General features: G+C 54.4%; 2 protein-coding genes across 2 annotated transcripts; one reads left to right on the top strand and one right to left on the bottom strand.

Annotated features, from left to right (window-relative positions):
• The first annotated feature begins 667 nt into the window (after positions 1–667).
• On the top strand, positions 668–4,921 carry GOT1 (glutamic-oxaloacetic transaminase 1). Its single transcript, XM_053983703.1, has 9 exons — positions 668–882; positions 1,198–1,379; positions 1,936–2,059; positions 2,244–2,356; positions 2,562–2,666; positions 3,226–3,376; positions 3,512–3,677; positions 3,805–3,947; positions 4,228–4,921. The coding sequence occupies exons 1-9, from the start codon at positions 768–770 to the stop codon at positions 4,365–4,367; spliced, it is 1,239 nt and encodes a 412-aa protein (XP_053839678.1). The 5' UTR covers positions 668–767; the 3' UTR covers positions 4,368–4,921.
• A 1,668-nt stretch (positions 4,922–6,589) lies between these two features.
• On the bottom strand, positions 6,590–25,948 carry CNNM1 (cyclin and CBS domain divalent metal cation transport mediator 1). The gene is made up of 13 exons (XM_053983999.1): positions 24,310–25,948; positions 14,916–15,059; positions 14,213–14,353; positions 13,769–13,938; positions 13,481–13,580; positions 13,266–13,313; positions 10,292–10,354; positions 9,144–9,301; positions 8,751–8,928; positions 8,313–8,426; positions 8,105–8,221; positions 7,691–7,818; positions 6,590–7,342 (listed from the first exon to the last, which is right to left on the bottom strand). Exons 1-12 carry the CDS (start codon positions 25,946–25,948, stop codon positions 7,739–7,741), a joined length of 2,952 nt encoding a protein of 983 aa, XP_053839974.1. The 3' UTR covers positions 6,590–7,342; positions 7,691–7,738.
• Positions 25,949–26,954: the final 1,006 nt, after the last annotated feature.

Below are 26,954 nucleotides of genomic sequence, written 5' to 3'. Positions count from 1 at the left end.
ACCTGGCTGCGAATTAGGGCAGTGCCTTTGGAAAACCCACCGTGCTCACAGCGGTCCCCGTCCCGCACCCGCGTCACTGCAGCCCTGGGACCCCCCCGCCCCCCGGGCGCTGCGCCCGGACCCGTCACACCCGGGCACGGCGCCCCGACACCTTCCCGCACCCCCCGAGCCTTGCACCCCGGCACCATCCTGCACCCCGGGCACAGCACCCCGGGGCTGCCTTCACCCCGGCTTTGCGCTCTAGGGTTGATCTGCAGCTCCGGGTGCCCAGTGGGGACTGTGCCGTGACCCCGAGCACTGCACCCCCGAGCACTGCCGCAGCGCAGCGCCGCCTTGGGCACGGCGTCCCCCGCGGCGCCCCGTACTGCACGGGGCAGTGCACTCCGGGACACCCTCAATCTCTGCAGCTGCGGGAGTCCCGCAGCACCGGGCGCCGCACCGCCGCTGGCGGCTCTGCACGCCCGCCCGCAGCCGCGGGCCCGGCCCCACGCAGAGCGGAGCGGCGGCCTGGGGGCACGGCCGGCCATGGGCGGGGCCTGCGTCACGCGTCACCGCGCGCGCTCTCCGCCGCCATTGGCCGCCCGCGCGGCGCCGGCGGCAAGGCGGGGCAGCCGTTGGCCGGCGGCGGGGGCGGGGTCGAGCGCGGCGCGCTGATTGGTCGCGGCCGGCGGCGGCCCCGCCCCGCCGGTGAAGGTGAGCGTCTCCTCCAGCGCCGCGCGCCTCCCGAGCCGAACCGGAGCGGACCGGTACGCAGTGGCTGCGCCGCCATGGCCGCCTCCATCTTCGCCGCCGTCCCCCGCTCCCCGCCTGTCGCCGTCTTCAAGCTCACGGCGGATTTCCGGGAAGACAGCGACTCGCGGAAGGTCAACCTCGGCGTGGGCGGTGAGTCCGTGGCTTCGTCCTGCTCGGCGGGGCCATTCCCCGCGGCTCGGGCCGGTCGGTGCCCTTGCGGCGGCTTCCGCGCCTGCTGCGGCGGCCGGGTGGCGGCGGCGGGCCCCGAGCGCCGAAGGTCACCGGGCCGCGGCAAGCGCCCGACCGGACGCGGGGGGGGAGGTGGGCGGACAGCGAGGTCCAGCGGGCGTCAAGGTCGTGGGGCCGGCCGGGCCGCCGTGCTCGGTGTCCCGGGCAGGTCCCTCGGGGAGCCGGGCGGCGCAGCGTCCCTGCGGTGCAGTAAGGACGGCTCTCCCTTTCCCGCAGCCTACCGCACGGACGAGGGGCAGCCATGGGTCCTGCCGGTGGTGAAAAAGGTGGAGCAGATGATCGCCAACGACAACAGCCTGAACCACGAGTACCTGCCCATCCTGGGCCTGCCCGAGTTCCGGGCAAACGCCTCCCGGATCGCCCTGGGTGATGACAGCCCTGCCATCAAGGAGAACCGGGTAAGTGGTGGACAGGGAGCACTGGGGTCCCTGGGGTGCCTCTACAGCCAGCTGAGTAGAAGAGCACAAATTTGCGAAGGTCCTGCATTTTGGCAGGATTTGGGGGTTTCTCAGACATGGTCTTTCTTGATTGTAGCTTACGTGATGAACTCATGCACTTGAAACTGTTTGTGCAAGTAGTTGTGGTTTTGGGGAAAAGCCGAATGTGGCCTGTGATTGGAATCTGTGTTTTCCTTCATCTTTTAATAGCTTCCCCACAGGAAACCCAAGTCAGATAATACACCACCTTTCCTGAAATAAACTACTAGCTGAGAATCTGTTCTGTGCCAAAATGTAACGGGAATGGCTGGAGTCTATTTATAATGGTAGTAGTTGTCAGGATGGGCCTGAGCACTGAAGGAGGTTGAAGACCACTGGAAGGGGATGGCATTCTGACTGAGCTGACCCAGGGGACGCGTTTGGGTTCCTGTCTCACTCTTGCAAGCACCTCTGCTTTCCACGCACTGCTAGCGGCGCTGACCTGGGCGGGCAGTGCTGGCAAGTGTCTCTGTTGCAGGTGGGGAGCGTTCAGTCCCTGGGTGGGACGGGCGCTCTGCGGATCGGCGCAGACTTCCTGCGGCGCTGGTACAACGGCAACAACAACACGGCCACCCCCATCTACGTCTCCGCTCCATCCTGGGGTGAGTGCTGCTCTTAGGGAGCCCTGTGGGTCAGTGAGTGAGGGAGGCACAGCCCTGCTCCTTGCAGGGGCCTGGGCAATGGGGAAGCGGCCTTCTCATGTGTGTAATGGGAGGTACTGGGGCTCTAGAAGGAAGCTTGCTGGAGATAGGGTGTGCTTTTCTGAGAAGTTATTTCTTTCCTCAGAGAACCACAATTCTGTGTTTATGGATGCTGGCTTCAAAGATATTAGAACCTACCACTACTGGGATGCTGCCAAGAGGGGTCTGGATCTCCAGGGGCTGCTGAATGACATGGAGGTGAGTAAAATTGCCATAGGATGGGCTGAACTTGGTGCTGTACTGTCAGTATCTGCAGCTGGCTAGGCTCTGGTGCGCTGTGCTGGGAAGTGGATCACTGAAAAAGAGGCTGTTGTTGCCCAGAGCAGCTCCAGGCCTCTCCCTATGCTGCAGGTGCCCAGTCACATCTATGTGTGTGTGTGACCAAGATGCGTTCTCTCCTCAGCAAGCCCCGGAGTTCTCCATTTTCATCCTCCATGCCTGTGCGCACAACCCAACAGGCACAGACCCTACTCCCGAGCAGTGGAAGCAGATTGCTGCTGTCATGAAGGTATGGGCTGCTGCTGGGGCTAAACCAATACTGAGGGGGCAAATAGCTCTTGAGCCAGACAGAGCATTTGCATCTGAAATGGGCTTTGAGGGAATGGCATGAGATGTAGCAGAAGCTGAGAGTCCCACAAGGCAGGTGTTGACGGGAGAGGTGGACAACAGAATGCTGGTTGTCTGTGCTCAGAGGAGAGATGCACTGCAGTTCTTGTTGTGCCTCCAAGTTCTTGTTTTCACACTCTATAGAGTGCCCACTGTAGAGAGGTTTCTCCTGCTGGAAGGATTATCTGCAGGCAGGTGCTGGATAGTAGCATGCGAAGTGGTACACTTCTTATGTTCTCAAATGCAGTTTTCTCCTGCATTGACTTTTATTGACCACTTTACTCTTTCTATTCTTTCACCCCAGTAGAAAGAAAGTATTTCAGCCTGGTGTTGCTGGACCATGTTTCCTTTGAATTCACACAGGAACTCCATGGTCATTTTTCCCTCCTACGGGTACTGTGGGGGGTAAAAAGAGAGGTTGTGGGGAGGGGATTTCCCTCTAACACTGTTCCTCCTTGCAGCGCCGGAGCCTGTTTCCATTCTTCGACTCAGCGTACCAAGGGTTTGCCTCTGGCAGCCTGGAAAAGGATGCCTGGGCTGTGCGATACTTTGTCTCCGAGGGCTTTGAGCTCTTCTGTGCACAGTCGTTTTCCAAGAACTTTGGGCTCTACAGTGAGTGTCTGGCAGTAAGCTGGCCCAGTAGCATCATACCCAGACAGATGGGGCTGGCATGCTGAGGGGTGGGGAATTCTCTGCTTTGCCACGACGTGTGGAACCAATGGCTCACGTCTCTTGGCTTGTCCACAGATGAACGGGTGGGGAACCTGACTGTGGTGGGGAAGGATGCAGACAATGTGCAGCGTGTGCTGTCCCAGATGGAGAAGATTGTGCGCACCACTTGGTCCAACCCTCCCTCCCAAGGAGCGCGCATTGTGGCAACTACACTTGCTTCCCCGCAGCTCTTTGATGAGTGGTACGTGTTGCCAGGGCCAGTGGGAGAGGGCGAGGGAGGGAAGCTGTCTCCCTGAGTGTCAGGCTTGCCAGATGGCTTCAAACCAGATGGGTGCCCATCCTCATGCTCTGCTTCCTGCCTGCTGCAGGAAGGGCAATGTGAAGACAATGGCAGATCGGGTCTTGCTGATGCGGTCAGAGCTGCGGTCTCGACTGGAGGCCCTTGGGACCCCAGGCACCTGGAACCACATCACAGAGCAGATCGGCATGTTCAGCTTCACAGGGTTGAACCGTAAGTAGCAATTTGAAGGCCTGTTGAAGGGAGGATCGGGCGGGGGCAGTTTTGCTACGGGTGAACTGGGCTGAAGCAGTCCAAGCAGGAATCTCTCGGTCTCTCTGGAGTTTTGGCATCACTGTGTCTGTGGCTGGGGAGGGATGAAGCATCATGCAGTATTCTAGTGGCCAGTGCTTGAACTTTTCTGCTTGTTGTGAAAGATTCAAGCATTCCTGACTAGTTCTTTTTTCTGAGCTGTGGGTCACTGCTCTGACCTGATGTCCAATTGTTTCCCCAGCTAAGCAGGTGGAGTACATGGTCAAGGAAAAACACATCTACCTGATGGCTAGTGGGCGCATCAACATGTGTGGTCTAACTACCAAGAACCTGGACTATGTGGCCAAGTCCATCCATGAAGCTGTCACAAAAATCCAATGAAGCACATGAACAACCAAACTTACATGAAGTCACCAAAGCTATAGTGTGTAGTCCATGTCTTTCTCTTCTCATGGCTTGCCTTTTCCCACACCTCTTGGGGGTTAATAAAGATGGGAGCAGTAGCTCAGTCGGGGATAATGGTCTTCTGACATGTTTTAAGTGGTCCTTGCAATATGGTAAGCCAGTGCCCCCAGGAGTAACATGAGCCACCTTGGCTCTTGTTTCACAACAGCAGCCTGGTCTCCAGGCCCTTAGAGCTGCCTCTTTAGCATGTCTGAATCAACTCCATGTAACTGATCATTTTGATCATAGCAAGTCTGGTGCCAGTGCAATGCACTGTGTGATAACAGCACAGAAGTTGGGATCTCACATGGCTTGTGAACTAATGTCACCCAGTAGTATTTTAGGGAGAGGTAAAGCTGTTGCTAGCTTCTTCTCTCCACCTATTCCACCCCTTCCCAATTTCTGAGCCTTATATGAGCAAATATTTGTAATTGTGATAATTGCTTCTTTGTGTTGCTGACAGGAAATTAAACCTTTGTCTCTGAACACTACCCCCTGCCTTGTGTGATGTCGTGTCTTCAGACCATACTAACCTCTCCCCAGGCTGAGGTTAAAGCTTCAGCATCCTGGTTTGTCCACTTACTCAGCTTGTTTCAAGGCTGTACCTTTCTCTCTCAGGGTGTGTTGCATCTCTGATAATCACAGCCACTACTAAAGGGGGAGTCTTACTGGGAGAGTGTTGTTGAGAGATCCCTGTGACTACATGAAGCCAACCAGTTCCTCCTGTATTCATCTTGTGTTCTTTCTGCCCCACTGCCCTGTGCTGCCCAGCTTATCCTGCCTGTCTGTTTGTCTGTCTGTCTGTGGTTGCTTTCTGGATGGTCAAGTGTTTCCATTTGACCATCCCTCCCTGGCCCAGGGCTCCTGACCTGCCCCTCAGGTGTGAAAAAGCAGATCTCTCTTATCATCCTTTTCAGCAGGCTCCTGGTGAACCCCCATCTACTCCCAGTTGCTTCAGTGGGGCCTGCCAGCAACAGCCTGTGTTTCTGGCACAGAAAAAGAGCTGGGACCATCTGTTTCTGCTCTCTGCAGTCACTGCAGATCTATTTGTGAGCTGACAGCAGCCTCTTGAAAGGATCTTGTGAAGAAAGGGGACAGCTCCTTTCCTTGTGTCAGGTAGCAGTAGTCACTGTTACCCTGATGCATTTGCTTGTGCTGCAGCTTAGACAGAACAGGCAAAAATGGTGCCTTATTGCCTTGTTGTGTTTGCACAGAGTGCGTGGGGTCTCTTGTTTGTTCTTTTTGGGTTAGTATTCATATCATATAAGAGAGTGAGACAGAGGTAGCCTTTCCTTCTCTCTGCAGGTGAGGATCTTTTTTCCCTCTTGGTGTCCATTCACAACAGGGATGGTGAGGAAGTGGTTAAAAGATGGCTTCTAGGGGTCATCTCAGGAGGAGTTAATTTTTTTATTTATGATATTTGGTTACACTTCTGCCTTTACAGACCTCCTGGTGTGAAGGCTGGCCCACCCCATATGATCTATATTGGTGTTTTGCTAGTCTTACCAACCTTGTTTTTCCTAGCAAGTGACCTAAATTTCTCCTTTTCTGGGGTGTAAGCTCATTACCAATTATCCCATTTACCATGGCAACAGAGAACAGATTATTCCTTTCCTCTGTACAACAGCTTTTTATGTATTTGAAAACTTCCTCTCTATCCTTCACCAGTAAAGATTAAGTGACTCTTTCCTTCAGCCTTTGGGGTAAGTTGTTTTCCAGCCCTTGCCTTCCTCTGTCCACTTTTCAATTGCTATGTGTTTCCTTAGAAGGGCAGTGCCCAGACAAGGCTGCAGTTATTCCAGCTGAAGTTTTATCAGCATGGGTGGACTATGAGATTTCTGTCGTTATCTGTCAGGCTGTACTCCAGCACGTGTATCCCACAATTGTGTTTGCAATGGCCTGATTAACTCCTGGCTTTCCCCAGTCTTTGTCTGCACTGCTGGGGCTTATCTCCCTGCTTGCCAAGCACTCTCCTGGCAGTAGGAGTGACAGAGAGCCCAGCATCACGGTGAGAAATCAGGCAGCACTTGCTGACCCGTTCTCAGTGAGGCTGAGTCCTGTTACTCCAGGCACCTCTGGCCCTGGGTATGAGTGCAGCCTGGCCTGCTGGGAGGGGTTAGCATCTTTCCCTACACCCATGGACACAGAGAGGGCATTGCTCAGGGAAAAACCACTTTTAATGTTGATATCCCTGTTGCGTTGAGCCTCTACAAAAACTACTGACTGGTCTGTTCCACTCCGAAGTCTTGGTGCGAGCATCCCTCACAGCGGCAGGCGTGTGCGGAGAGGAGGATGGTCCAATGCAGCATGGAGAGGGGGCTGCCCTCGGGGGGGAGCGGGCTCCTTGCCCTGTGCCTGGCAGGGCTTCGGGAGTGCTGGGCCGTGTCCATGGTCAGCGTGAGCGAGGCGCTGCAAGCGGGCGTGTCACCAGGCACGGCACAAACGTGTGCTGGGGCCCTGAGCTGCGCGTGGCACCCCCCAAATAGCACATTCTCCTCGTGCTGGAGACCACATCTTGCAGCACCGGCACCGCGGGGCTCCAGGCCTCGCTGGGATGGTGATGGTAAATGATGTTAAAGGGCAGTTCTGGGTTGGGCTGCCCCTCCCTGCACTGTTTGCAGGGATGCCGTGACAGACACTTTTTCACCTTTCCTTTTTCCACCTCTTCCTTGAGACCAGATGCTACCAGGGAGCAGCTGGGCAAGGGCAAGGGCCCTCGGTCTCCAGCTAGCTGGTCCAGGCTGCCTGGGTGGTTCAGCCCTGCCGGGGTACATCCTTTCTCGCCTGGGGATGGGGCTCTGCACAAATCCTGCAGGGAGGGGCGGCACAAGCGGGCGGACAGGCAGCGGGCGAGTGCAGACCTCCTGCTGTTGGACGTGAGCCTCACGGCAGGAGACCCCCATGCTGCAGACCTGGAAGACACAAGCACAGCCTGGTGCAGGTGGCCAGAGCTTGCTCTCTCTGACCTGCTGCTGCTCAAGCCTGCAGCACCTTTCCTAGCCAAGCTCAGGTGTACACTGGTGCAGACAGTGAAATCATGAGCCGAGGTCTCACTCCTCTCTGACATCCAGTCTGCTGTTGAGAGCAGATCCTGCTCCATATCCCTTGATCCTGCTCCAGCCCCCACTAACACGCACAGCTGCATGGGCTCCAAACCACCCCATTTGGCTTTGCTGCCTGAAACTTGTTTTACCCTATTTAAAATGAGTGACCTCCCACTTGCTGGGAAATGAATGTTGCACCAAGAGGCAGGTTCCTACCTCCAGTCTGCGTGGGCCTCCAGCACTGTGCTCTGGCCACGCTGCTGCTCAGGTGATTAATGGGGCGAGATTGGAGCTTTCCTCAGGCGACTTCTCACCTTCTGATGATGTCCGCTGCTTGCGTCCACCTGCAGCAGCAAGGGTGCTTAGGGCTGGGGTGCTGGGACCCCAGGGTGCTCAGGGCAGGGGTGCATAGGGCTGGGCCAGGACCCAGTGGCTGGCTCTGCCTGAGCTAGCCCGCAGTGCAGTTTTGCCTTCTGCTGAGGTACTGACAGGGAACTAGGTTGTCCCCCATTCCACAACAGCCCCATGCAGGGTGTCCCCAGGACAGGGTTGGGGAACAGCTGGCACAGGCAGCAGGGTGCTGAGGCAGAGCTCTCCCCTGGGTGTGCCATCCCTGGGTCAGTCACTCACTGAGGGATCTCAGCAGCCTCTTGCCCAGCGCCTCCTCAGAGCTGCTCGGCGATGAGCCGGTCCCGGCCTCTCGACCTGGGGACTCTGCTTCCAGGACGGTCCCGCAGCACTCACTGTCTGCAAAAGCCCAGCATGGCTGCAGCACCTCAGGGCACCGTGGCCTCAGCAGCCCCGGGGTCAGGTGTGTGTGCCCCCCGGCCAGACTCACTCTGCCGCTTGCTGCTCTCCTCGTTGTCAGCCAGCTCCTCCTGGATGAAGGGGATGCCCTCCATGCGCAGGAACACTGACTCGCTGGGACTGCGCAGCCCCTCAGAGCGGCTGCCTGCAGGGACACAGGGCAGGGAGGTGCTGTGCCCTGGGGCAGGACGTGGCAGGATGCCAGCCATGGCAGCAAGTCCAACTGCCGGGGACCCCGGGGGACACGAGCACAAGGCAATGAGGAATTACATGCCTGCACACTGGCAGTTGTGCAGGCATCCACAGGTGTGTGTGTGCAAATGCCCGCACCGCATACGAGCCCCACTCCATGTGCAACTGCATTGCAGAGGTGGTGTGTGCATCATGCCAGAGGGTCCCAGCACAGAACCCCCTAGGGGACATGCAGCGTTGGCCTGTGGCAGGGAAAGAATGCTGTTGGGTGACTCACACATGATGCTGTTCCTCTCATTCAGGAGGGTGGCAGGGTCCTCCTTGGGTGTCTGTGGGGTTCCCCGTGCAGTCGAGGCCTTGGTTGAATCCCTGTCGAAGGCCTCCATGTCAGGGGACTGAGGTGAGCTGTCCATGCGGCTGGCCACCAGTGCGTTGTGGTATTGCTGCCGGGTCACCTGGGCACACAGACGTGCACCCAGCTCAGTGGGCACCGAGCCCCACCGGGACCTCTCAGAGACTTGGTGGCTCCAAACCTCCAGACAGCAGGAGTAAGTGCAAGACTCCTCAGCACCCATCAGGCACCCACCAGGCTCCTGGGGCACAGTGGGGCAAGAGGGCACCTGGACAGGGGTGGCCAGGGTGGGACAGTCCCTGCCAGCACAGCCCATACCTTGACGAACTGCACGTCGCAGAGGATGTGCACGGAGTAGTCGGGCGTGTAGATGTTGTTGCTGCTGCTGTGGAGCTGCGTGCTGCTGCCTCCATAGTCCTCCCGGTTGGGGGACTCGGAGCGGTTGAGGCCACTGCAGCGCGACGGTGACCTGTTCACTGCGGGAGGGGACAGCAGAGAGAGAGGCAAGCACTCACTCTCACTCGTGGTGCTGCTCGGGCTCCCAGTGCCGGTGTAGGGCCAAGGTGGACCAGTCACCTCCAGTGGCTATTCCCCAGGACCAGGGGCTGGCAGGGGCCCTGAGAGGGTCCTGCAGCCTGTCCTCCTCAGTGTGGGCTGGTGTGGAGACTGTGCCATGCCAGCCCCACACAAACCGAAAGGACTGAGCAGGACTCTGACCTGGTGCCAGCAGCAGAGGTTAGGGCTGCTGGCTGCCTGCCACTGACAGCTCTCCTGTTAATGCCGGCCTTCTGCGCCACATTTGGCACAACTTCTCCTGCTTGAGCCAGCGGCCTGTGAGTATTTGCTTAACCTGTCTCAAAGGCATGCTCCTGTTCACCCCAACTATGACAGATCAGGGGGAGAGGCTGCCATGGCAAGCTAGTCTGTCACTCACATTGACTGATGGCCTCTGACACACAGCGTGGCCTCTGACACACAGCGTGATGGATTTTGTCTAGTCAGTGATTTATTAAGGAACAAAGGCAGCTTGTTCCTTGCATAGGTGACGTCATGCTGACTTTGCTCTGCTGCTAAAATGCCTTCTTATTACCCAGATCAGCAGAAAGCAAGGGGGGCAGGGCAGCAGACATGCAGAGCTGCAGGTCACTGTCACCAAAAGCAGCAAGCCAAGACCCCAAGAGCTAAGTGCAGGAAATTGCAGGAAGTGCACACCGAAGAAAGCCCAAGCCCATGGCTTCCCCTTGTCCCCATCCTATTCTTCCAGGGATTTGCATCATACTGGGGAGGCTGTGGCAGGACTGCTGGCCCCAGTCTGCCACCAATGCTCCAACCAGTGAGGGGCTGCCCAGGGGTGCCGTGGGTACTGCCCAGCATGCAGGGTGGAGGGGGGTTGGGGCACCGTGGACAGGGTGCTGGAAAGAGCCTGTCACATGCAGAGGCCCCTGGCCAAAGCCATGCCCTGTTACCTGGAGAGCCAGCCAGGGAGTCCCCTCTGCTGAAGGCGAAAGTACGGGACACTGAGACAGGCACTGCAGAGAGAGGGAGGGAGAAGGAAGGAGGGGACCCAGGGGAAAGGTGAGGGATGGAGGTGAGGGTGGGATACAGAGCAAGAGGAAGAATAAGAAAAAGAATCATGTGCCAGCAGTCCTGGGCTGAGCTCCCATTGCTGTCTCCAGCATGCCTTCCCACCGCTTTTACACCCTCCTGCTTCTGCTCTGGAGAGGTGCCTGCCAGTCCTGGGGACAGGGCCACGGGCAGGAACACAGACTTGGAAGTTGTATATCAGCAGGTTGCTCTGTGACAAGGTAAGTTGAGGTGAGGCCGGCAGGGGGGATCTGCTCCTGCCAGGCCTGTCTGCAGAGCCACACAACTTCCTGGAGCTGTGGCATGGGTAGAAAATATCTTTCCCCCATGAGTTAAGTGCTGGCACTTGGCTCTGGCCCTTTACCAGCCATTGCCAGGATAGGGGACTTTGTGGTCAGCTTATGCCACTGGGAAATGGGTGGAAGCTAAATCACTGCACTCGGTATCTGGGATGCTTCCGTGTGTGCAGGCACATGGCAGAGAAGGAATGTGCTCTGCAAAAGTCGCTGCCCCAGCCCCACAGTGCAGGCAGGGGCTGACAGAAGCTCTTCACGGTGATGCAAAGCAGAGGGATTCATGTCAGGCTGCTTGCAGTTCCTTGCAAGGTCCTGGGTCTCAAAAGCCTTCGGGTGATGCCGAGAAGAGCTACCCACTGGGGGCTGATCCTTGCAGGAACTGCAAGAAGCCAGGACTCTGCATCTGGGGCTGCCTGACCCATTGCCACAGAGAAGGTAAATCATAGACACTCACTTTCCATGTTTTATTGCCATGGGTTACAGCAGCAATGACAATTTCTAGGGCAGGCCATTCGCCCTCCCGGTGATTGCTGCCCTCAAGAGCATTCCTGGGCCACGGGGGATGGGGGAGCACGGAGAGACCAACACACAGGGTGAGTGATGTGCTCCTTAACACTTGCCAGTCTCTGCTTTTGCCACTGCCACTGCCCACCTTGAAAGCAGTGGGAGATGTGAGCCTGCTGGCTGCCAGCCCCTACTCCAGCCATTGCCACGATTCCCCCAGCTGCCAGCCCTCCTGCCCAAGGTGTCCTGCCCTACCTCCAGCCACTGTGTCCACAGCACAGCTGCAACACTCTAGGAACTATCTGCTGCCTATGTGATTAATGTTTTAAAATTGCTTCAAATGTAAAACCCCCAGGAAATTTGCCCTGCAGTCCCCTTTTCTAATCTCCCTGCTGCTCTCCCAGGAATTCCTGTTACTTGCCCTCCCCTGAATCAAAACGTTCTGCAAATAAAAGACTCCAGCATGAAGCACTGCTCGGAATGACCTTGTCCTGATGGGAGCAAAGGATGAGTTGATAACCACTAGTATAGACTCCATGCTCCCACTGCCTGACCCTCCCACAGTGTTTGTCACCACACAGCACCAATGCCAAAGATCAGCTGGAGATAAAACAATTGCATAACAGTTAATTAATAACGACCTAAATGCTCTAGGCTGATGTCTGAATTCTCAGCTGTGACACTCTTCTCACAGTCCTTTCTTCTGGGCTTTCTTTCAAGGAGGAAAGAGGATGCCAGCCTTCACCACAAGGGAGATGCCCTGTCACTTCTGCCTCCTAGCCCGCTTTCTTGCTGGCCAGGGGTGTGACACAGGTCTGTCCCACTGCAGGCAGGAATGGCTGCATGGCAGAAAACACCTCATGACAGTGTCATGTGTGAGCACTGGGAGCAAAGGAGCCCTGAGCAGCAGTGTCCCAGCAGGCGGCACTGCAGACACGCAGGGCTGCTCTGACACAGTTCCCACTGCAGCTTCTGCCCTGCCTGGCCCAAGGGCCCGTGGGCAGCACTCACTGCCTGAGCCCCTGTGGGCCCGTGAGGACTCTCACCTAGGATACAGGACACTGGGCCATCCAGCAACACCTTGGCAGAAATTGGCCACTTCATTAATTTCCTCTCTCCAGACTGACTGCACTGTGGACACAGGGCAAAGCAGGAATGCTCACTGAGGGGTTAATCCATCAGTCCACGAGCCAGCCTTTTGCACGGAGGCAGAGCAAGCAGCAGGAAACAGGTGAACCCTAGAGCTGCAGAAAGACTAGGACCCACTGGAGTGAGCCACCTGCCCCAAGAGACTGCCCCTGTTCTCTTGATGACATTCCTCTTTACATCTCCCTAAAGACTGCATTTAGTAGATCCCTGTTTTGATTAGGCAGGCAGAGCATCTCAGCTTACCATCAGCACTGCAGATCTGGCTGCAACATCTGGGGTTTGGATGATGATGGAGTGGGATTGGGCAGCACCTCAACCTGCTCCTGAGCCACATGGGACCAAACCTTTGTAGGGGTTATAGCAAAGAAGGGGGTACCTCTCAGTCTCCCCTAATCAGAGCTCCCTCTTAACTCCTGCAAGCAGGGGATCTGCTTCTTAACCCATCAGCTCTGCAGGCAGGGAATTTATTGGCACTCAGCTAATTTCCCACCACCACGTGCAAATGGCCCACAGGTAAATCAACCCATCTTTGCAATTGCCAAGCAGCCCAATGTGGGGCCCATGCTCAGGTTGTGCCCTGAGCCTCAGGAAGGCAAATGGGTCTAGAGGCGTTATGCTGAGACCTAGAATGAGTATAACACCCACCCGTGGGCACTGCCCCTTGCAGCAGCAGCCGTGCTGGGACCCACCAGCAGAGAGCCAGCATATGGTAGAACCTTCAAAAGGACATCAAAGAGACCTCAAAGGGACCTCCAAGTCACTCTGTGGGGTCATTGCTGCATCAGCCCCTCAGCATGTTGTTTCTCTGTCTACCTCAGCACAGAGCATGGGAGAAAAGCCATTGCTTCTCCAGCCAGCCAGTGCTGCAGAGAGGTTTTAGGGCCTCAGCCTGTCCCAAAATACTTACGTAGGAAGGAGGATCCTGCCAGGCTTCCCATTTTTCGCACATCGTTTTCTGAAACAACAGTTGGAGGTGTGGGAATAGCAGAAGAAGGGCTCCTGCCCCATGCCCCAAAGCAGGGCCACCCCACCCCATGGCCAGCCCCTTCTCCTGGCACCAGCTGGTTTAGCCTCCATGAATGCTGCTGAAGCAAAGGCAGAGGGAGCCCACAGAGGCCTCACCTGAGGAGAAAACAGCCATGATGGCTGGGACACCATAGTAGGTGAACGCCCCATTCTCAAACCGCAGTCCTTCCTTGCCGACCTCCACCTGCACTTTCCCCTGGAAGGAGGAGGAAAAACCTCTCAGACAAGCACCCCATGCTCCTGACCCACCCAGGGCTGCAGGGACCCCTGCCGGCCCATACAAGAGGATGGGAATCTTTGCTGACAGAAGCAGCTTAGAACAAGGTGGCAAGAAGAAAACAGGGCCACGCCCTGCCACCCTCTGCTTGCTGCTGCCCCAGGCACCTGCAGGATGAGGACAAAGTAGTCGACAGGGCGGTTGCGCTGGTAGAGGTAATGCTCTGCTGCCTTCTTGTTCTTTCGGTCGTACTTGAGCTCCTGGATGACATTGGGGTGTTTCAAGAGCCGCAGCAGGATCTTCTCTGAGAGGTAGGGGGACTTGAAAGGCTCCACTTCTAAAAGGGAGGCAACACATACATGCTGTGCTCAGCAGGCCCAGGACTGCTGGGAACCCCTCATCCTCTGTGCTGCACAGCCCTGCTCCTGCAGCCTAAGCTCCCACTGCCAAAAGGGGAGCCAAATGCAGACCCACACTGGTGGGGCAGTGGAATGTCCAGGCTGTAGGTCCAGCGGGTGGAAATTGCTCAGTGGGGAAGAGCCCAACCCAGGAATGGCTTAGGGATGCCCTGTGGGGCTGGTGCTGCAGGGCTTGCACAAGGGCAAGTGTACCTGTTGCCATGAACCGATGGGTAGCCAGGAGGAGCTGTGGGGAGATCTTCACCTTCATCTCACTCTCTGAAAGCCTGAAGATGGAGAAATCCTGGGGCTTGCGTCCCCGGTGGGGAACTCGCTCCTTCTTCCGATTGTCAGCTGCAGGCAGAGCAGAGCGGTCACTCCCCTGCTGCAGCCACAGACCTGCTGCAGCTGCAGGGCCCCACGTCACATGCACACGTATGGACAGGCATGTCTGGCTGCACCCCATGACAGGGCTGCTGTGGAGCAGCAGATGGAGCAGTGGGGCACATAAAACCTGCTGTGCATGCAGCCTTGGGAGCAGCTCCCAGGGCAGGGAGCGGGACTGTAAAACACACTTATTCCTCAGGAACAAGCCCTGTGTTCTCCAGTCTGGATGCATCGCCCAGAGTTGCAAATGAGCTTGGGAACCACCCATTTCATGCCCAACATAGATGTTCCTAGGTCAGGCCCTGCCCAGCCACCCACTGCTGATGCTGGTACTTCTCTATCTTGAGCATCCAAGATAGGGACACTTGACCAGCATCTCTCCATCATTCTTGTCTTTCCCATCACAACAGCAAATCACTCTGGGGAAGGACCACAATTTGCTCTGGCCTGTTTCCTACCCACATCTGTCTGTCTGTGCAGGCTCCCACCCTGGCTCCTGCAAACGCAGTAGCTGCTCTGGGACACTAACTGTACAGATCCGTCTCATCCAGGATCTCGGACTTGATGATCTCCTCAATGACATCTTCCAGGGTGACAATGCCCATCACCTCGTAGAACGGGTCCCCTTCCCCTTCATTGTTCACCCGCTGCACGATGGCCAGGTGGGACTTTCCTGCAGGGGAAAAGCAGAGTGGCAGTGAGACACCTGGCCCAGTGATCCTGAGAGCGGTTCCCTGCATGGTGGGCAGGCAGGTGGGCAGGGTTTGGTGGGAGGCACAGATCACAGCAGACACTGTCACCTAAACCCACCCAAGTGTGCTAACCCAAGGAGAAGGGCTGGACATGCAGCCCTCATCACTACGTAGACCAGTACAAAGGTTTTTTGTAAAATACAGGCAAAATTTCCATCTCCTTGAAACAGCAGCTGGTTTTTATGCAGAAACACAAATGTTTGTTTGCAGCTTTCAGCCCAGCTCCTACAGAACTCTTGGGTGAACCAACTGCATGCAGACACTGAACACTTTTCAACCCATCAGCTTGCACCTGAAATTCTTCTCCAAGTCCTGCCCTTGACAGCATCTTCTCTATGTTACCTTAAACAAGCAGAGTGAGTCCATGACCTTCAGCTGCAATGATGTTGACTCCTGCTTGGAAGTTCCAGTGTTCCTGGATGACAGTTTCAGCTTCCTCACTTGTCCCTTGTAAGCTGGCAGTTCTCCTGACACGTTCTCAAGTTTCTTGGTGTTGGCATACTTGAAACATTTCTATTTGTTTTTGCATGTCAAGCTCTCTGTAAGCTGTTTTGACTTTTTCAACCTCTCCCTTCCTTTACTGGCTGCTCTGATTTATGGTCCTGCTCAGCATCTTGACCAGAACCCAACTTCCAAGCCACAAACAACTTCTGGGTTTCTAGCTCCAACATGTTCTTGGACCTGCCAATGAACAGCACTGAGTCTCTTACTGCCTGTATGGCTCCCACACTGCCCAGCAGTGCACACAGATTCTGAACCTCTAGTTTTACTTAAACGCACCCTCATTGGCACCACAGCCAAAAACTTCTGCTCCCTCTGTTTGCTCTGCATCCCTGGGGTCTCCTGTTGCAATGCCTGCATAAACCCAAAGTACTGCAGCGACCTCTGGGAAGCTGCTAACACCTTATTTTCCCCACGGGCTCGGAGCTGAGCTCCTTGAGCAGCAATGGTCACCCAAAACAGGGGCAGGTCCTCTCTGCTTTGCAGCTGCCTCTGCATCCACTTCTCCCATAAGCCTGTCCCAACAAGCTCTCCTGCTGCTCCCGACAAGGGATGTGAACAGCATTCATGCATAAAGATGTGACAGGGTGGGCTCCTGCCTGGTGCACAGCTCCTTCCTTACCCGCAGTGCCTCCCGGCTCGTCCCTGCAGAGGCACAGGGACAAGCACACCCAGAGCAGCCTGGCAGTGCCACAAACACGTCTTGCTGGGGATCATGTGACCTTCAAATAACCCTGCCCTGGATCTGAGACGAGCAGATGACATTTCTCAGCTGAAGATCAGCACTATACATTTCTCATAGCAAATCTTGGGCATTTTCCACAGGATAAATTCCCTCCTCCTCATACCAAGCTTTTATTGCAAGATTTCAGAGAGCAGCTCGCTGCCTCCCACGCCTACAGATTTAGAAATGAGAACATAACATTGTAGCAAGTAGCACTGAGATTTACTTTAAAAAACCAAATCAATAGCCCTGGGGCACTGAAAATTCAGCATGTTCTTTAGACTGGGCTATTTCACTCCTTTTATGCATAGGTTTGTGCATCTTTTCTGTTCAGTAGGTAATAAAGCAACACTGCACTTTAGAAGAAAAAAGCAGAGGAGTTGGCTGCAAGACAGCAGCGACAGCTATGTTTCATCTTAGCAAAGTCCAGCTTTTGAAAAGGTCTCCTCTGCCAAACTCTGCTCCCAAACACTGGGGCCATCTGGTCTCATACAAGTCCTTGTGTGAGCGAGAAGGGGGAAAAAGTTATTTCTTTTGGCTGAGAGCTTGTTGTTAATGACATTTACATGCAACCCAAAACCACCAAGCCCTTACAAAAAGCTTAGGTGCTACTTAAAGGCAGTCAGAGAGTGATGGAGGCAATTCTTTTTTTGGCCAAACACCTACCTCGACACTGCAATTTACACTAGAAATGTGATTCAAGCTCCATGTTCACATAGCTGCAAATGAGATTATTTAGAAATAACCCAGCACCATTAGCCTGGAAGGAGACCCATGGTTTCACTGCACTGGGGGCAGAGCCAGTAGGGCTGTTAGAGCACTCCAGAGTTCTTTATTTTCACAGAATATAAACACTTGTATTCACACTCCAAACCCCCAGGTTCATGTTTCCAGGCTAATACCCACACTAGAAATGGAGCAGGTACCAAACAACAGAAAATTGTTGCAGGTCAGTGTGGCTGCTGCTGCCCATACTGAGAGCTGATCCCAGCCCATGCCTGGCCAGCTGTATCCATGTCACAAAAAGCCCTGAATGCCAGCCAGTCCTGGTCCTTTAAGTGAGTGCTGCTCGCAGCTGCTCCCCTCTGGGAGAGGGTCGACATGCTCCGATTTCCCACCTGAGGGACATGAGATCATTCGCAAGGTTGTGCCCCACCCCCCTGACCTGACTGGGTCCCGTATCTCCTCCCATCAGCTTTTCAACAGACCCCATAAATTCTGCTGGAGGGTTTGCAGGTGCCTTGGCTGTGTGGTCATGGCTTGTTCCCTCCTGGGCAGTGCTGCCAAGCTCAGCTGGATCCCTCTGCCCAGCCCTGGGAGCTGCTACACTTGCACGGGAGGAAAAGCAGTGGCCTTTAGAGCATGTACAAGGGCAGAATCTGGGCAATGAGATGGAAACAATGTCTAAGGGAGGATGGCATAGGGACAGACCTGGGGACACATTTGCCTCTACAGCCATTATCCAGCAGGTCAGCCTCAGTGGGAGCACAACAAAGGGAGGTAAATCATTTAAACAAACCCCCAAACTTGATCTAAAACAGCTTTAAGATCTGTAAAACTGATTCCAAAAACCGTGCTATTGTAACCACTGCTTGATAGCTCAAATGAGGTGAATTATAAGGGTGAGCTGCTTCCCCACTAGCAAGCTGTCACATGTAAACTTTACAAGGCTATCGCTGATGCAGGAAAGCAGAGTGAAACACTTGAGAATCAAAGCCTTGGTTTGGCAAATGCTAGAACAAATGGGCAATTAACTTTCCTTGTGCGAGCAGCTCTGCCGGCCTCCGCAGGACTGCTCTCGCACAGGAAGTCTATAGGTGATTAAGTGTCTGCTCAGCATGGGATACAACTGCACTAAATTCTTTATGAGCTACATGAAATCTGCTCTTTTCAAACAACAGCTTCAGTGGAAAGTTAATGCCTCAAAATGCTAAATTACAGAGCTAATATAAACAGCTGAGAGCTTCCAGATGGAGCAAGCATCTGAACAGATACCCAAAGCTTTTATGCCCATTTTTAGGAGCCTTGATTTTCATAGGCACCTAAATGACCTTGGGCTCACAGATCCACCTCAAAGCATCTTCCTCAAAGAGGGAACAGGGTCTGAACACATGGAAATGCCTTGACTTCTGGGAAAGAAAGTGCTGTTGGGTTCAAATATAACCCAGATGACTTCTTTATAATTTTTTTTATATAGGTACCCTGCCAGAGGAATGTTAAAGATGCTTTAGCCTTGTCTCTTGTTCCACAGGATGAGCATTCCAAGCATGAAATTCATTTTCATAATTTTTTATGGTAAGATCTGAAGCTATTATTAGGAGATCAAAGGTACAGGCACAGACCTGTGCCTGAACCCTTTGCAGCTACAAAATGGAAGAAAAAAAAAGAGTAATTTTAAAATAATGTTGATTTGTGAAACAACCATGATGTAACTGAAATCTGTTTTCTGTGTGCTTTTCTTCTGAGCTCTTCACAGGAGCTGCCAGCATCTCTGTGCCTTCTTGCTGACCTGCATCTGAAGAAAGTGGGGAACACCTTGAACTGGAAATGTGTGTGAGTGTGATCCTGTGTTACCACGGCTCTGCACCATGGGTGAAAGCACACATTGTGTCTAGAGGAAATGCCCATCTAAGCAGGGGGGAAATAACCAAGAGGGCTGCAGGGCCACACTGCTCTACAGGAATAAGAGCTATGTAAAGGAAAAACTGTAAATCCTAAGCTAACCCAGACCTTTCTCAGAGACAAAAACTTCACCTACTTACATCTGTTTGTAGCCTTTCTCATATTCCCTTTTTGTGCTTTTCCTAATCCTAAGGAAAACTGTAAAAAAGACGGAACATTTGGAATAGCTCATCTATTACCACTGGAGATCAGGAAGGTAAGGAGAAGATTAGAGGTGACACATACCCTCATCTTCCATCTGTTGTGCAACAGGATCCTGACCTCCTGGGTACCCAACAGCTCAGTAAGAAGGTGCCTTTGACAGCTGTGAAGAGGGAACTGGGTGGCAGGGTGCCCTCTCCCCCAAGGACTCGGCTCCCTTCTGGCTTTGCTGAATGCTTCCCCAGAGCAGGCCTGATCCTGGGATTATTGGGGTGGGGTAGAGCAGCCCAGGGTTTACACAGTAAGATTTAGCACAGTTTAGTGGGAAAAGCACAGTAATGTTTCAGGCAGAATTGCAGCATGAGACACTGAGACCATTTTTTGTCTATCAGCAACTCCCTTGCTCTCAGCCTGGCAGTCACATTCCAGGGGACGTGTAGGTGATAGTTCCTGGGAAAAACTGGCTCCTTAATCCATACAACTGCCTTGGGAGGTCATTGCTTCGGCTCATCAAGATGCCCAGCAGAGTGACTAAAACACTTGCAGAAATCTCTTGAAGGCTGAGTTAATTTTGAAGCAACACTGTGTGCTTACAATGCCTGCAGGATCAGAAAGATGGTACAAAAAGCATCTGAAATGGCACTGACCCCAATTCCTGGCAAATGTAAGCACCTTCTCCAGCTACATTCAATTTGCAGAAGTCTAATAGAGGCTGTGAAGCATTTTCAAATGTGAAGACATACCCTAGGGCAGAGCTGTCCTCCACAGGACAGGCTGTTTTCCCTGCTAAGCCTGAAATTTGGGGTTTGAAGAATTTATTTTTAGTAACTCTTAAAAGATGCCAAGCCACAGAAGGCTAATTTGAGTTGCAGCTCAGCCTCTGCCCTGCTGCAGGAAAATGAACATTAAGAGCACATTTCTACTGTTCCTCTGACAGAGGAAAGTTACTTGCTGAAAGGTGCCAGTGCTGTATATAGACCCCTCCAGGAAATCAGTGAAGAAAACCCATAAACAACTTGAGGAAGGGACAAGACTATGACTTCCCAGAGGCACTACATAACAAGGAGGTGGACCTCACAGAAGAGGTTTCCAGGAGGAGTTATATCACTGGACTGGAGCTGCAACATGCATTGCTTGGTTATCTTTAAGAAAGGAGGAGAAACAGATTGTATCACCCACAACATTTCACGCTGAATAAATGCATAAAACCTTCCTCACATCTCCACATTCCCTAGGTAAAGTTTATCCTACAGAAAGCTCATCTGCCTCCCAACATAGCTGTACCTTGCTATATATGGTGCAATTATTTTTTTGGCGTATTAGGTATTTTCTCCTGGGAGCCCAGAATAAAGCCAGGTGCTCCAAGATGTACCAATACAGATTGCCAAGAGATTATCTCCCAATTTTTTCACTCCTTCAGTATTTCCATCTTCTTTCACCTGGCTGCAGGTGGTAAAATTACTGTACTGGTATATATTTTCTTATTTCTAGTGAAGAGGGGACACATTTTGTGTAGGGTCCTTCATTTAGCACTTCTCAGTTAATGCTGAACCACAATATATGCCTTCTATAAAAGACTATATCTAGTTTCCCTGAAAAGATGGCAAATTGGGTGTCCAGCCCCCATTATTTCTGAGTTCTTTTTGCTGAGTTTTGCTGAGAAGATGAAGTCAAAACCATATTGCAGCACAAGTATTTCCTTCCTTCAGCTGAACCTGTCTCACGCTGCTGTAATGCTGTTTTTCTATATGGTTTTTGCAGCTGCCCTCCTCATTTGGGCTGTGGGTTGATGTCTACACTATTCCCTTGCAGGCCAGACTGCCCCTCTGGGGCTGTTTGGAGTCTTCTCTGGGTTTTTCCCAGTTCCCATCGGACCCCCAATTTAACCACCTCTCTGCAGGAATCAGTACTGAAAGAGAAATCAAACAATGGTTGCAGCAGGAGGGTTGTGGAAAGGCAGAGGTGAAGAGTTTGACCAGTTCTGCTGTGATGGAGCAGGGGCCAGGTTTTGTTAACCAGCAGCTCACAGCTGCTCTTGGGCACCAGGACCACACTGGGCCAGTGGCTCCCTGGGTGCTACTGAGTGTGTGCTACTATTTAATACAATTTAAATGTTAAATTAAATGGAAAGCTGATGGTACAGGTCTGTGGAAGGTTATCCCTTCCACACAAGATCCTGCTGGGGGAGAGGCAGTTTGTGACACATCTGTGGATTAAAATCAAGGTAAACACCAATGCATCTTAATGGAACTGCACTCAAACGAGCTTACTGTGAGCATACCTAGAAACAAATGAAGGAAAGCTTCCCCTCAAACCCTGCTATAGAAGACTAAAGAGGAAAAAAGGCTGATTATCTTCATAGCTGGGGCAGAACAGCAAAAGAAAATAAATGCCTCAGGTAAACAAGGATAATAGTGAGATATTGGTGAGTAGGAGACAGAAAATGAAAGTGCTGTCAGAGGTGTGAGCAAGAGTTCCAAAGCACTGTATTTAATAATCCCTTGACATTTTCAGTAAGAAAGAATAAATGTTTGTGTACTGTGGCAAGGAGCCCTGGCAGTGAAATTGTGTTACTTATACATTATGCAAAAAAATGACAGTATGGTTATAGTGGATGTGGCAGAACATTAACCATTAGTGAAACATATCAGAAATACACATTGCTATCCAAGAAAGAAGAATATAAAATGTTATAGGAATTTTGTATAAACACTATAATAACAAAAAGAAATAAAAGATACAAAAATTGTTTCAGTTAATCATGAGAAAAGGAAAGAAAAGCTGACTTTTCTAAAGGCTTGTGAGGGACATAAGGACTTGGAGGTGGTTATTAATGCCCATCCTTATCAGAGACTTTAATTTCCTAGAAAGAGGCTGGGCTTTATCAGTGGGAGCATTTGCTGTCCTGCAGGCACCTTGGACGTGTGAAGTGATGAATGCCTTCATTAAACACTCACTGAGCCAACAAGCAATCAGCCTGCTTTCTAATTAGTGAAGGTGTCTCAGAAGACCTCGCCATGGAAAGCAACCTTGATTGGATCAAACAAGATACTTCACCATAATTCAAATGGACACAGAAAAGGAGACAGTGATAAAGATTCTTAATTGCAAATGGGAAATCTTTATTTTAGAAATTAAATAGCCAAGTGAACAGGGCTGACGCAGCAGTGGATGGGGCTGAAGGCAGCTGGGAGCTAACATCTGTCACAATGTGGAAGCCAGCATGAGAACCTGTATTTGGAACTGGAAAAATACAGTTTAGGAGGGTTCAGGGCTGGGCTGGGGGGTAACTGTTTGCAAATTCAGGGTGCCAGGGGTGACCAACTGCCTACAAATAGAGGAAAGATGAATCAGAATAAAACATCAATTCTTGGGAAGAACATTTGGGGGAAGAGCTGGAATTGCTAAACCCCATGCAGAGTTAGATATGAAAACCAAAAGCAAGGCTTTTCAGCCATGTAGTTTAGAAAAGACAAGGGGAAGTGAGGTGGGAGTAGATAAAGGGTTTAGGGAGAGCTCTAAATAGGGGCTGTAGCAAAACACCCCGGAAGGCCACAATGGCAGACAGATAAAAAGGAGGAAGAACCTGAAGTGATATGCCAAGAGTTTAATGGAGCAAAGTTAAAGAAGGATGGATAATCTTCATCTGAGATGAAGACCAGCTATGAAAGTGCAGGGTGGGTAGCAAGGTTTGATAGCATACCCATGAGCTCACAGAGCAGCACACACCAAACAGCTCTGTTTAAGGAGGGCAGAGGACAGCAAGCAAAGGGCAGGGAAATAAGCAACCACAAGTCTGTTTTTATAGGTCTATTGATTCATAGGGTACCATGCTGTAGAAGAAATTTAGAAGGCGAAGTGTATCAAAGTAAATCAGATAATTGCAGGGGAGCCTGACCAAGGGAGAGGGTGCCAAAATCATCTGACATCTCTAGACAAGAGGGAGGTAGAAGAGACCTCAGGTGAACTTCATTGCTATTGTAGGAAAACACAGTTAGGAAGGAACTGCAAAGCACGTAAGGAATTAGATTAGGAACACAAGAGACAACTGGCATGGGGGGAAGGGGACCGGTATAGACTACTGCAGCTCACCAGGGCTGAACCCAGAGAACAATCTCAATGCTTTTGCTAACAGTCTTTTATAAAACCCAGGAATTTTCTGTTTTCTCCATTGGGAGTCTCCAGTCCTGCTGAGGGGCAGAGAGGGCAGGTGGTGGCACACAGAGCTCCTCTGCCTGTGATCCTGAGTGGTATGGGAACACAGCCGAACATCTCTGGAGAAGATGCTGACCTGCATGTATCTGATGAGCACATTCCTGGCACACTGAGAAATGTCCTATCCTCTCCTCCCGCCTCCAAAAATGAGCAGGAGATGACTCACAGAGAGGCCTTCTCTGTATCTGGAGTGGACCAGGTTGGCCTTTCTCATATGATCAGCTCTGCCTGCGGCAGAGCGGCGCCAGGCAGCCCAGGAGCCAAGTGCTGCCCTCATGCATTACATAATGCAGCATGTCACTGCTGCAGCCGTTTCTTAGACTCACTCACCACAGTATGACGTAGTGAGTAACACGGGGCAAAACACAGTTCCCAGTGGGAGAGAAAAACACATGCTGTGCGTATTCTCAAGGTATGGTTAATGAAATACAGCTCTCAGCATCTCTCGGGCTGCTGGCAGCTGCTGCATTATGAATGCTGTCACAGCTGCAAAAGAAGTACAGCTCTTACTAAGGGCTTAATCTTTTCTTCTTTCTTTAAATCACTTGCATAGAAACACTTTGTAGACCTCCTTCTCACTGCTAGGCTGAAAACGTGAAAGCCAAGTCATGAGAAGCGATTTCCTGTCATAAATTCCTTTGCACGGAACAGAGCAGCAAATGCTGTCTGGGGAATGGTGCAAGGCAGGTGCCATGCCCATGCTGCCAGGCCACTGCTGCCATCCTGGGGGACAGGCTCACCTGCTGAGCCAGCAATCTGTGAGGCCAAAGGCTCTTACAGTCTTCATAACATCACAGGTACATCAAGGACTGGCCCTCAATCCACCCGAGGATGTTCCACCAGGTGACACCAGGGTCATTGACACACCAGCACATGCAGGGACCGATTCCCCCCAGCACCCCTGGTACCTGCCACATCCTGCCAAGAGGCCATGCGGGGCTGCCCGTGGAGGCTGCTGACCTGGAAATCATTGGGGGTGCAGAGGGGTGCAGGGGGAGCCCGGGGGGGTGCAGAGGGTGGCCCGGCGACCTCACCCTTCTTGAACTCCTCAAGCAGCGTGTCGAGGCGCGTGTCATTGAAGACGCAGTGGAGCGGGCGGCGGTAGAAGCGGGTGACAGTCTGCAGGGGAGTGCAGTCATCAGGGTCGACAAAGGCCAGGTCTTTGACAAAAAGCAGGTCGACAATGTTGTCGCGCCGGTCACCCTCATAGACTGGGATGCGGGTGTAGCCAGATCGGAGGATCTCAGAGACGGTGGCGAAGTCCAGCACAGCATCGGCCCGGAGCATGAAGCAGTCGGCCAGCGGCGTCAGCACATCCTCCACCACCTTGGTGCGTAGCTCCAGCGCGCCCTGCACCATGGCCAGCTCCTCCCGGACCAGGTCGCCGTGGGGGCCAGCGGCGCGCAGCGTCTCCAGCAGCCGCTCCCGCGTAGAGAAGACGCTGAGCTCCTGCCGCAGCGCCCAGTCCAGCAACCGGCTGAGCGGGTAGCAGAGGGGGAAGGCGGCCAGCATCAGCAGCCGGGTGAGGCAGAGCGTGCGGGAGGCGATGGCCAGCCCGTGCCGCGAGCACACCGAGTAGGGCAGCACCTCGCCGCCCAGGAAGACGGCGGCGGTGCACAGCAGCACCGGCAGCCAGGGCGCTCCCCGTGGCCCGCCGGCCGCCGCCGCCGGCCCGCCGCCGGGCAGCGAGGCGCAGAGCCAGCCGGCCAGCGCCGCGTTGGCCCCCGCCTGCCCCAGCAGAAGCGTGCACAGCAGGTAGGTGCCGCCGCCGCCGCGCACCGCCTGCACCCGCCGCGCCTGCTCCCGCTCGGCGGCCGAGCCGCTGTTACGCAGGACGCGGAGCTCCAGCGGGTCCAGCGAGAGCAGCGAGAGGCGCAGCCCGCTGAACAGCGCCGACAGCCCCAGCAGCAGCAGGGCGCCCAGCGCCCGCAGCCAGCCCGCCTCGGGCAGCGGCAGCAGCCAAGTGCCCAGCGGCGGGGCGGCCGGCCGCACCCGCAGCAAGAAGCCGCCTGCCGCGCCGTGGTGCGCCCAGGCCCGCCCGTCCCAAGCGCACAGCGAGAAGAGCCGCCCGCCCGGCGCCGCCGCCGCCTCGCCCTTGCGCGGCTCCCGCACCCGCACCTCGGCCAGCGCCGAGCCCGCCGCGCCGCCCGAGCGCAGCGGCCCCACCACCTCCACGTCCGAGGCCCAGGCGCTGCGCTCCCGGCACCGCTCCGCCGGGCCCCGCGTCGCCGTGCTCCCCGCCGCCGCCTCTTCGATGAAGACCAGCCGCGGCTCCCGCTCCCCCGCCGGCCCGCGGCTGCCGTTGCCCTCGGGCGGCGGCTGGAAGTAGAGGCGCAGGAGGAAGCGGCTGCCCTCCGCCGCCTGCACCGCGCCGCCCTCCAGAGACACCCGGCCCGGCGTCGTGTCCTCGGGCCGCAGCCCCAGCAGCCAGGCGGCCCCGGCCGGCGGCCGCGGCGACAGCGAGAAGAAGAGCAGCAGCACTGCGCCCCGGCTCCGGCCCCAGCTGCCGCCGCTGCCGCCGCGCCCCGGCCCCGCCGCCGCCGCCATGCCGCTGTGCCGGCACCGCAGCGCCCGCCCGCCGCCCCGGGACTGCAGCGGGGAGCCGGCACGGCACTGCACGGCACGGCACTGCACGGCACGGCACGGCGCGGCGGCACACGTGGGCCGGGGGGCGGGCGGCCGCCGCGCCACGTGCGACCGGGAGCCGGCCTGCGGCGCCCCGGCGGGAGGGGCCGGCAGAGCGGGGCCGCCAACCGGGACGCTACGCAGGGGACCGAGGAGTTCGCCCACCCGCCCCCTGCGGGAGCATCCCCGCGGCGGGCGGCACCGCGCGCTCTCTCCGCACCTGGTGAGATGCTGGCGGATCCACGCCGGAGCAGATTCGCGGTGATACGGGGCAGCCCCCACCGCTGGCAGCCAGAGTGGGCTGCGGGCCGAGCAGCGAGCTCTGCCCAGCCACCCGCGGCCGCGCTGGCTCCCGGTGTCATCCCAGGTACACTGCCTGTGGGTTGCGGTGCGGGGGCTGCGCCTCCCCTGCACTGTGCGGTCGGGGTTTGCTGAGGGGCTTTTGCCAGCAGTCTCTGGAGCTAGAATTTGCATTCAGCCTCCCTCTGTTATCTGTCGAAGCCCTACTCTTCAGCTTTTCAGTTCAAATTAATTTCCCTTCTTCCCGTGGGAGTAGTTTGATTTTTTTTTTTTTTTTTTGGGGGGGGGGGGTTTAATGGGGGGTGGGTAGTCATTAGATTTGCAGTCTTTCTGGGAAACAAATGTACCACACTGTAGCTACATTTATTCTCGTGTCTAGACCTGATGGGGAATGTTGCTAGCGTTTATCAGCTTCAGAAGTATGTGCTCAAGAATGTACTCAGGGACTCCTTAAACTTCTGTGTCTTCCCTGGACCAACATTCACGACAAACTTGAAATGAGGCTGGAGAACTGGAAAGGAGTTGCTTACAACTGCAACAGGCTCGGCAATGGCAAAGCAAGAAGCTAGAAAATGTCATGGAGGCAAAGGAAGTGCCCGAAAAATTCTGATTATTCACTCATTATTGC

The sequence above is a fragment of the Vidua macroura genome, chromosome 8 (genome assembly GCF_024509145.1).
Source record: "Vidua macroura isolate BioBank_ID:100142 chromosome 8, ASM2450914v1, whole genome shotgun sequence".
Classification (NCBI taxonomy): Eukaryota; Metazoa; Chordata; class Aves; order Passeriformes; family Viduidae; genus Vidua; species Vidua macroura.
This window is presented reverse-complemented; position numbering and strand designations above follow the sequence as displayed.

Excerpts from the sequence above, each read along its gene's own strand:
- GOT1 (XM_053983703.1), top strand. The coding sequence starts at position 768 with ATGGCCGCCTCCATCTTCGCCGCCGTCCCCCGCTCCCCGCCTGTCGCC. Across the intron at positions 2,357-2,561 it reads GGCTGCTGAATGACATGGAG|CAAGCCCCGGAGTTCTCCAT; the intron begins GTGAGTAAAATT and ends TTCTCTCCTCAG. Across the intron at positions 3,948-4,227 it reads CAGCTTCACAGGGTTGAACC|CTAAGCAGGTGGAGTACATG; the intron begins GTAAGTAGCAAT and ends TTGTTTCCCCAG.
- CNNM1 (XM_053983999.1), bottom strand. The coding sequence starts at position 25,948 with ATGGCGGCGGCGGCGGGGCCGGGGCGCGGCGGCAGCGGCGGCAGCTGG. Across the intron at positions 13,314-13,480 it reads CATGGCTGTTTTCTCCTCAG|AAAACGATGTGCGAAAAATG; the intron begins GTGAGGCCTCTG and ends CTGTTGTTTCAG. Across the intron at positions 10,355-13,265 it reads GGCAGGATCCTCCTTCCTAC|TGCCTGTCTCAGTGTCCCGT; the intron begins GTAAGTATTTTG and ends CTCTCTCTGCAG.